At 48.6% G+C, this 10,471-nt stretch overlaps 1 protein-coding gene across 2 annotated transcripts in view; it reads right to left on the bottom strand.

Moving 5' to 3' along the window:
• Window positions 1–2,574: 2,574 nt before the first annotated feature.
• LOC147609707 (uncharacterized) overlaps window positions 2,575–10,471 on the bottom strand; it is a 55,824-nt gene continuing 47,927 nt past the window's right edge. For both annotated transcript variants that reach the window (XM_086786854.1, XM_086786853.1), the window contains one exon: window positions 2,575–3,314. In XM_086786854.1, the coding sequence (XP_086642980.1) occupies window positions 3,012–3,314 (303 nt within the window). In that variant the 3' untranslated portion in view covers window positions 2,575–3,011. The remainder of the gene's footprint in view (window positions 3,315–10,471) is intronic.

Raw genomic sequence — 10,471 nt, forward strand, 5'->3', positions numbered from 1 at the left:
CAATCCAATTTCCCACTTCTTTGACTTGTTGCTGCATCTTCTTGATCATTTCAGCCCATGTGGCTTCATTGGCCGCCTTCTCCTCTTGGGCTTGGAGGGCCTGCACTAACTCCCTAAGTGTATTCACCTCCTCATTGAGTAATGGCTGAATTTCGCCTTCCTCATATTGGGTGTGTGCCCTCAAGTGGTTGTTTTCCTCTTTAAGTATGGCTACTTGAACCTCTAAATCTGAGATTAGGGAGGCCTGATGGCTGGTTTTATCTTCCAGCATCTGAACCGTTTCCTCTCGCATCTTGTTGAGTGGGCTCACCATGTGGGCCTGCATCTCCTTCTTCCACCTGTCCATCTCCTCTTGCATAGAGGGGTGCAGCCCCTGAAAGAGTTCGTCCTAACCTTCTCCAAGCTTCTTTTGTAGCCTTTCTATATCTGTATCTTGCAGTTTGTATATCTCTTTCATGGCTGTCATGCATGTTTTAGCATGGGGTTGCTGATCTTCTGTGTATTCACCCATACAGTGCTGTATTTCCTCTCCTTCTCACCCCTAGTTCTTGTACCCGGAGAGAACTCCATGTTGGTATGCAGGTAAGAGAAAAATACTCACATTGGTAAGTGAGAGAGACAGGAAAGAGAGAGACGGGGCCCAAGTGGTCTGCCTTGTTGCCTTAGGGGACTGATCGAAGGGTGGGCGGGTACAAGGGAGCCGGAATACAGAGAATGGCAGGTGCAGGTGTTGGGCGCAGGTGCCAGAAGAGAGAATAACGGCAAGGCAGGGGTGCACGCGGCGAGCAGCAGGTGCTGGGCGGAGGCACGAGAAAGAGTCAGAGGAATGGCGGGGTGGGTTGGGCACAAGCGGGGGGGGGGGGGGGGGGGGGGGGGGGGTACACGAGGCGGGCAGCATGTGCTGGGCAGAGGCGCGAGAGAGAATAATGGCGGGACAGGGGTGCACAAGGCAGGCAGCAAGTGCTGGGTGGAGGCGTGAGAAAGCGCAAGCGAGAGAGAGAAATGAAATGTTATATTAACGTCTTCAAAAGGCCAAAGTGACCTATGAGGCCAAAGTTACAACCATGTGACATCTAATACACTGTCTGGAAAAGAAAAGAAAGAACTGAAGGTAAGTATCTAGCCCTACAATACATCAGCAGGGAGCATCCGGAAGCAGCAACTAGGGAGAGTGGGAAGCTAATGCTACTAGTCAAAATGGGGTACATGAGTACATGGATACATGAATACATGAATATGGGGGAGTACAAAAGTGACACTGAGTACAACAGTGTATGGCTGGAATGGTAAACATCCTAGGAGCTCTATCATGGGTCTCTGCTGGATGGCCTGGATATCTGCCATAGTGAGATGCCTGGTCAGACGAGCCCGATGCCTCGCAATGATGCTCTAAATCCTACGGTGTAGGCACCGTCTCTGATGTGGCATTTGGATCTGCCCAACTGGATAGCTCTCTCAACTATATATATATATGCGCGCGCGCGCGTGAGAGAGAGAGAGAGAGAGAGAGAGAGAGATGTGAGGCAAGCTCTGTGGAGAATGCCACTAGGATCTAATCCCTAGCCTAAGACAGACAAGGATGAGACCTGAAAATCTTTCCAATGGGTAGTCTTAACTTCTTTATCAAAATTTGCCTATATGGTCATAAGCTTATCATTGCAAAAAAGGATTGTTCTCCCGACCTGTGGGGGTGGAGGATGATTGACTTGGGTAGAAGCCATAATGCCAATCAAAGGGTAGGCAACAGACTTGAACACAGTAAAAAATTTACCATATGCTACACAGGCAATGAAGCGAAGAGGTAGGTAGGAGGGGCTTACCTACACAGGAGAAGGGAGAAGATGGCGAGAGGCAGAGCAGCAGGCAAGCAAACGGAGAGGAGGGGGGCATGGTGAATGCTGGGAAGAGAGAAATTCGCAGAGTAGAGGGGTATGGTGAACAGAGAAGGAGAAGGGGAGTAATGGCAGGCAGGAGGAGAAGATGGCAGGCACGTAAAGGGGTGAATGGCAGGAAGGAGGAAAATGCGCAAAAAAGAGGGGTATGGTGAGCAGAAGGAAAAGGGGAGTAATGGTAGGAATGTTAAGAGGTGAATGGCAAGGAGGGAAATGTGCACAAAAGAGGGGAATGGTGGGCTGAAGGAGAAGGTACCAGCAGGTGGACTGGTGCACAACTGGAGAGGTGCGCCGGTCAAGACATGCAGGGAGCTATGTTTGGTCAGTTTCTGGCTCTTGCTAATGCTGGATTTTCAGATTGTTTAAGCTTTGAGTTTTAATTTTTATGACCATCTTTCTTACGGTCAATGTGCTCTTAGTCACCTCCTTGGCGTTCACAAAGGGCTCCATGCCACTAGAAAACTACAGATCATGGCACATGCACAAGGGCAACACGGCCGAACCTCCATTATGACAGCTTTTGGCAGCACAAGTGATTCAACAAGGTTGATGGTGCTCGAGGCCTGGGCTGCTTCAACTATTGGATGATGCTGAAAGAGAATTTGGCTGTTCCAATGGTGCTGAAGAACAGTTGAGATCATGCTTTCTACATTTAAAATTTGGAAGAACAGTTGAGATCATGTTTAGTACATTTAAATGCCATTAAAAAACATGTTTATTTCCCATCAGCCATTGCTTTTTCCATTGAGAGAGGATATGTGATGGTCTTTTCTGTAAGAAAAGGGATGGCTTGCGTTTTGGAAGAATTTACATAATTATCCTACTCGATCTTTGAATTCTTCTTCAAGCATATCAGTAACAGCATAATTTTTTGTAGTACATACTCAAAAAGCTTCCTTTGGCTGAAAAGTAAAGCGTAAGGTACATGGATGCAGGATGGGTGGAATGGTGGACACATGGAGATGGCAGAAGGCATGCAACAGCAGAATAGTAGAATATGGTCCTTTTGTGAAAGTTTGACTTGGAGCTTCATGATCCTGATTTTAAAAATTGAATTGAATTGAATGACTCCACTAATAGATTTACTTCTACAATACATGCAATTTGACGCTTGCTACGTTACAGAATGCTTCTTACAAATTGGGCTGCAGTGCGGACTGATAGAACATTCCGCTCATTGGCCCAAGAAATCACTTGCTCCATATGGCTTTTTCGGATGCTGTCTGATGGTGCTACACCAAGTTTTTTATTGTAATTCAACATTTCTTCCACACACACGAGGTATGTTTGCAAATCTAAATGATCCAACATCAAAATCATCCCAAACATATCGCTGAACTCATTAGGAAACTTCTTGGCATCAAGTTCTCTTGGAGTTGACATGAGGCTTATTCCACACATCATCACATTTTCTGGCCAATCCTGCAGGATGCCAAACTAGTAAGCATTTACTTCTCCATGTACTAGATTATTTTGCAGTCTTGAATCTCTCTCTCTCTCTCTCTCACTCTCTCTCGTTTCCGCCTCTGCCCATCGCCCACACTGCTCCCACCTCTCCCTTGCTCCTAGTATATTATGGACTAATGGTTGAACCATCAACCAGAAGCCACTCCCACCCTTCATTGCACATCAGGTCCGCTGCTACGGTCTTAACCCGTGTCACTTGAGAAAGGCAAGTAGTCCAAGCCAAAAATGGCCAGATCGAGCAGGTGGGATGGATTCCAAGGGAATTGAAAAAGGTGCTTGACAAGATTGATGCCCAGGTCAATGCAAGTACAAAACCAAATGGACACGGTGTGCTTACCAAAGACTGCCTACGGCTGCTGAAAGAAACTATCCACGAAGATCACCGCGAACAAGAGATGGCAGAAATACGAGAGGAGATGGGTAAGATAAAAGAACAACATGCTAGACAGGTAGACAGAATGAAGAAAGAGATTGCCAAGCTGAATGGAGAAACAGGACTGCAAGAAGGAAAAAGGAGAAATCAGTCCCCCTATCTGAAGTTGCAGACCTCAAGGTGAAGTTTCAGGAGAGGTTTGGCTGCTACCGTAGATGGCACAAGGAAGAGGCCAACTTGACCCATGATGGCTATGCATTGATTGTCACATGTAGTACCCCGTCTATGCCTTCTTCCTGTATGTCAGTTTCTGATGCTCATTGGTACTTTGATAGTGGTGCTACAAACCCATAGTTACCACGGAACGTCGTTCCGCCTTCCTGGAACGCCGGAACACCGTTCCGGGCGAGGGAACGTCCCGAAACGTTCCGGAAAAAAAAAATAAAAATTTTTGCTTGCAGAAATGTATGTTCATGTCTTGGGGGAGCAAATATTATGAAGCATATTTGGCTATCCGTATACAAAAAGTTACATTTTTTTGTGTCATATGCTGACATGTCATATGACGTGGCGTTCCGCGACGTTCCCGATCCACTCCCGTTCCCGTTCCCGCTCCCGTTCTAGCATCCGACGTTCCCGGAACGTTCCCGTTCCGCGGTAACTATGTACAAACCACATGACTTCATGTAAGATGCTGTTTGCCACTTTGCAGGATGCACCTGTGTAATAATGCATCGTATGCCATTAAGGGCATTGGGAATGTAGATTTGACAGCATGCAATGGTGACATTTTCACTTTACATGACACATTGTATGTACCTGGAATTCGTAAAAATCTCATTTTTGTATCTGCTCTTGCTAAAACTTGGTTTAAAGTTCAATTTTCTGATCACTGTTACTCAGTGCACGATTGTCGAGATGTAGATTCTATTGTCATGTTTGGTACATTGTGCAATGGTTTGTACAAGGTGGATGTGTATGACAGGATACCACAGTCTCATGATGCTATGGCTGTCTCTCTCCCTATAGTTCTACGTGACACTAAGTTGTGGCATGCTCAGTTTGGTCACCTTAATTTTCCATCTCTTATGCAGTTGCAAAAGCATAACATGGTTCATGAGTTGCCTCCTTTGCAACTCCCTGTTAGGCACTCAAAAAATACTTTTTTTTTTAATTTTTCTACTCTACACTTATTATACTTTGGAAGTACATCAAAATGAGCACAAATTTACACTAAAATGGTAAGCTTTTGAGTCATATTAATAATTAAGTAGATACAAAATGAGTCATGACTCAAGAGTCAGGAGTCAGAACTAAGCCTTAAGGAGGCAGAATACATGGACGGACTCAAATGAGTCAATGACAAAAAAGTGCTGAAGACTAGAGGCTAGAGGCTAGAGCTAAGTAGTAAGGCCCATGAATCATGATCCATGAATGATCATCCACGTGAAGTGCTCGCCTCATGGTCATGGGTAGCTTGTGCCAAAGAAGCATCAACCTCACTGGCATGCTGCTCCTGCACCTCATCCTCTTGTTGCTCGTCTTGTTGACTCATCTCCCACTCGGTGAAGAAATCTTCCTTCTTGGTCACGCTCTTGCAAAGCATTCGCAAGTTCGCGCTGACGAAGACAAGGTCGGTTGCATAGCGCCTACAATCTTCAATAGGTGGACTATGGGCCTCACCATAGCATCTGTGGTCTTCACACGCACCCACCAAGAGGCGTCATCCGCCCGTAGCCTACACTCTTGGCCAGTGTTTGTATGGGACTCTTGCATGGCGACAAACTCGTTGCTAAGGAAAAGCCCCCTCAAAGCACCGCTACAATCCTTCAACCGGCCCAACATGAGAAAGTTGTAGGCAAACCAGGTGTCGGAATATTTGAGGAGAGAGAGACAGGACCTCTTGTTGAACTCATGCCAAAGTCTTTCGTGGTTGAGGACAAAGGAGACCACGGTGTTGGCCTCCTCAATGAGCGGGCTGATCCATGGTAATGCCCCGATGTCCTTGAGGAGATTGTTTAGGCAATAAGCCATACAAAAGGGCACCGTGACATGTCCATACATACCTTGGAGAATAGCTCCCGCCGCCCTATTGGATGGCTCCCCATCCGCAACAAAGCCCACTACATGCTCGGGGCCAACGATCTCCATGGTGGTAGCCCACTCCGGCGCAAGCACATCCGCGCTCTTCCCAGTGCCGGATGCATCATGAGATGAGATGAAGTACATCTCTCCGTGGGAATATGCAACCATGCCGTGAATACTCCTCTTGCGGGTGTCACTCCATCCATCCACAACGAGGGAAACTCCGTTCCTCTCCCATTGCCGCTTTGTGTTGTCGGCCGCTTGCTCTACAATGCGCTTCTCCTTCTTGAGCAATGTAGTGCACAAGCTCTCGGATAAAGGGGGCGTATAGGTTGAGCCATACTCCCCAATCTTCTTAACCATGACCTTGAAGTATTCCGACCTATTCAAGAAAGTAATTTACTAATGAGAAGGGGACTAGGATGATGAAAACATGAATGATGAATTGGCAATGATCGATTGCAGTTACCTAGCCACTTGAAAGGCAATGTGGTCGTGGAAGAAGAAGCGGCCCACCGCCATATCCACCTCCTCCTTCAACTTGGGGTTCCAATTCTCCCCAAGTGTAGATTGTCGCCGTGGGCCATGTAATGATTGAGAGGCTGTGGAGATGGAGGGTGCCAGCGTCGTGGATGGAGTAACATTCCGACTTGATGGTGAAGGTGATGGTGTGCATGATCCGGATCCACCACATGACTCCATTGTAGAGGCTTGAGTTCCTCTCCCCATCGTCGCGGGATCCACAGCCACTCGTGGTGTCCTTCTTGTCGCTTCGACCGCTTCGTAGACGCTAAGCTTGTCAAGAAGTTCCCGTCTCTTCTTGGGCGTGACATTCGTGCAAAACCTCACCTCATGCCCACTCTCATGCAAGAGGTGGGCTCGCACTTTGTCGGCGCCACCCGTTCGCCGGTACGGGCAAAGCTTGCATACCCATGGCCGAGAGCCGCCTCCATGAACGGATGTGGTGTAGTTAACCTCCTCCCACCATGTCCATCCCGTTGTCCTTCTACGAGAGCCCCAGCACGTGAGGAGGATGCCATGGTTGAAGATGGCTTGACTCTTGAGCCTTGAGGAATGAGAGAGAGAGAGAGAGAGAGAGAGAGAGAGAGAGCCTAGAGGCTTGGAAGTTGGAAGAGTCAAGACTCAAGAGGCTTGAGGGAGAGGTGAGAGAGAGAGAAAGAGAGAGAGAGAGTCTAGATTCTAGAATCTAGATAGGAGGGCGGCGGCCCGCGGGCCTTGTGTGAGAGCCTAGAGGCTTGGAACTTGGAAGTTGGAAGAGAGAAGAAGCTTGAGCCTTGAAAGCTTGAGCCTTGAGAGTTGTGAACTTGTGTGTGCTTGTAGCCTTGTAGAGGCTTGTTCTTATATAGATAGGCAAGAGAGAGAGAGAGAGAGGAAAGCCTCAAGGGCAAGAGAGAGAGAGAGAGGGCCAAGCCTCAAAGAGCCAACAGCCATAAACGGCTAGAAACGGGAAGCGCAACGGCCAAAAACGGCAGGCGCAACTGCTCTCTGCCGTCCCCTCTCAGTGCTGTCCCCCCGACCGGCGTCCCCGTCCCTGCGCTGTCCCCGTCGCCGTCCCCTGTGAGAAACGTGCCATGGGGGACGTCCGTCCGTCCCCGTCGCTGGTCCGTCCCGAATCGCCGTCCCCGCGTTCCAAGCCTCGGTCCCCTCCGTCCCCTGTGACTATGCCTCGTGCCCTCCAGAAAGCTCCAATCTATCCTATCATAAGCTTTCTCAAAGTCAAGGTGTAGCACTATGGGATCCTGCTCTACCGCATCCTAGCCAAAGCTGTCACCTCCCAAAAGGTGAAGCTGTTGTCCAGAATGCCCTGATCTTGAAAACCACCTGTCAGAGTGTCATGGAACGAGTCGGGGAGGAAAGGCTGAAGTCTCCTGCTAATGGCCTTGGCCAAAATCTTGTAGGCGGTCCCAAGAAGGGTGATGGATCTCCACTGCAGGATCTCCAATCTGTCACACCACCCTCCTTAGGAATCAAGTGTATCAAACCCTCTAAAAGCTTCTCTGGCATGGCACCTGTAATCATAATCTCACTGAAGGCAACTCGGAGGCTGCCTTCCATGAGGTCCCAGTGACGAAGAAAGAAAGAGACTGGAAGCCTGTCCGCCCCGCGCATTTTCCCCTATGAAGAGCCATCACCGCCTTTGCCAGCTCCTCTACAGTGAATGGAGTCAATAAGAAGGATCGAAGAGCAGGGAGAACCACCTCTCTTGTGTGCCACCAGACCATCTCGCACGCGTCCATCACCTGTGAAGATACTGGGGCACAGTTGAGAAGGGATTGGAAAAAATCCGTGGCGACGGCTCACATGGGGGGATTAGAAACAATAGCTCCATCCTGGCCACGCAACTTGCGAATGCCATCTCTCCTCCTGTGGGGGCCAACTATCTCAAAGAAATCCCCGTGACTGTGTCGCCAGCCTCAGTACAAAAGGAAGCTCTGGCATGGTATCTGTACTCCAGCATCCTCTCCTGAATGGATCTTATCTTCTACGGACGGCAGTGAGCTAACTCTCTATCCAAGGGCAATCTGGAGAGCTCTCTCAGAGACGCTGAAGAGAAGCCAGACCCCTCCTCAAACTCCTCTCCTGCTTGCGAAATCCCCCCCAGTCTGCAGTGGGCTGCCTCCTGTAGAAAGTTGTTGATCTCACCCAAGCCTGCATCCAAGGTGCATGCGACAGAGCTAAAATAAAATCCAGTCTTGCCCATATCTGCTCTTGGGGTCCTGTATGAGATTGTCTGGAATTCTAGAGCTCGTGTGCATGTCTTGCCTCCAGGGCTCCTTTAAGGATAGAATAACCGGAGCGTGATTTGAAAAAGTAGTGCCCGCCAAGATACCGATCATGCCCCCACGGCTGCAAGCCAACTCATCCACATAGAACTTGTCAAGTCTAGAGAGGTTGGGGCCGGTGCTCCTCCTATCAGAGTGTGAGAAGCACAGGCTCCCAAGACTGCGACCAAACTCTGGAAGATGCCAAGGGGATTTCGCGAGCAGGAGAAGGGTATGTCCACTGAGTGCCAGTATCAATGTCATGACCCTGTGAAATTGGTGCAATATAAGTGTGAGCGTGGTGGTCAGTGAGTAAGTTATATATTTAAATGTACATACTTGGGTGCCCGGACAAAAAGGAAACATGTGTGGACAACCCCAAGTGTGAAGGGGATAAAGAGAATTAAAGCTGAAAGGTTTTATAACCTTTGGTGCCAAGAGAATTTAAGTTTAAAGGTTTATAACCTTTGTAAAAATCATTTTTAAAGGATGGTGGCCCCTAGGCTAATTTTGGAGGCCTACACCACTTTTGGAGCACACGCCTCTCTCTCTCTCTCTCTCTCTATCTATCTATCTCATGCTTTTTGGAAAAGAGTGCTGGCGGGCAGCGTGGAGTTGGGATTTTCTAAGAAAAACAGATACAAGCAGGCTGCAGGCTGCGCTTCACTTACTCTTGCTTTTGGAGGGGCTGTAGGCGGGCAGCGCTGATTGCAGGCGTGGGAAAAACAGCTACTGGGAACTCTGCGCTGCTGGTCACAGGTGGCTTTTTGGAAGAGCTGCAGGCGGGCTGTACTGCTGAGGCTACAGGGCAGAGACACAAGCCATATTATCTCTCTCTTTCTTTGGTCTTTGGAGGATAACCGGCTGTTGTGCTGCAGAGAAAACAGGCGCCTACAGAAGCTTCTTCTCTTGCCAGATCAATGTCCTTCATTCATAGCACCAGGGAGCTTCCCCGGCACCTGCTCACAGAAGACACGAGGAAAGACACAAGAGAGCAAAGACACGAGGAAAAGCCCCGTACTGTCCTGCCCTCTTGTCTTGCTGCCGGGAGTGAGAAAACCTGCTGTTCAGCCTTGTGTTCCTTTGTTACAAGCCACGCTTCTCAGCTAACAAACAACTTCTTGCCAAAAAGCAGGACAGTCTTTGTGAGCAGGTGCGACTACAGAAGAGGTCTTATGGAGTCTCTCTTTTCACTGGCTCGTGACTGTTCCGGAGTGGTTCTCTCTGGCCCTTTGTGAGAGGAAGGGTTTGGCAGTTCAAAGGGTGGAAATAGGACAAGATTGTGGGCTGATTTGGAAGAGTTTTGTGGACTGTTTTCATGGCTGAGTTTGTGGCTATGTGCATGGTTCAGTCAGATGCATATTAAAGGCCTCATGGATGTACAGACTTAGCAGATTAGAGGAGATAATAGTGTGGTGTTCTTTGGACACAAAGCTGTGTAACCTCTATGCTAAGAGGTCCTGAGGATTGGCAGATTGGACTTGCAGACATACGAGCCATGAATGGCCATGTTGTAATCATTTAAAACGCTTCCATTGAAATCTTTAGAGACATTTGGATGCCTTACAGGACTTCTGCACTCAACGGGACCTCACTGTTAACCTTGGTAAAACTAAGGCAATAGTCTTCAATACCTCCTGCCCCTTCACATCCAGATTGAGCTTCACATACCGAGGGGATCCTGTGGAGATTGTCCCATCCTATGTCTACCTTGGTGTCACTTTTAATGGCCCACGCTGCACCATGCTTCCTGCCACAGCACATGCTAGAGTGACACGGGGATATGCAGCCTTGAGCTTACTTGAGCGGCAATGCTTCCAGGCACATTTCCAGAAGCCCAGGACGAAGGGTTGGCTTTTTGACACCCTCAT

The sequence above is a fragment of the Cibotium barometz genome, chromosome 50 (assembly GCF_041138505.1).
Source record: "Cibotium barometz isolate CiBa-2024 chromosome 50, ASM4113850v1, whole genome shotgun sequence".
Taxonomy (NCBI): Eukaryota; Viridiplantae; Streptophyta; class Polypodiopsida; order Cyatheales; family Cibotiaceae; genus Cibotium; species Cibotium barometz.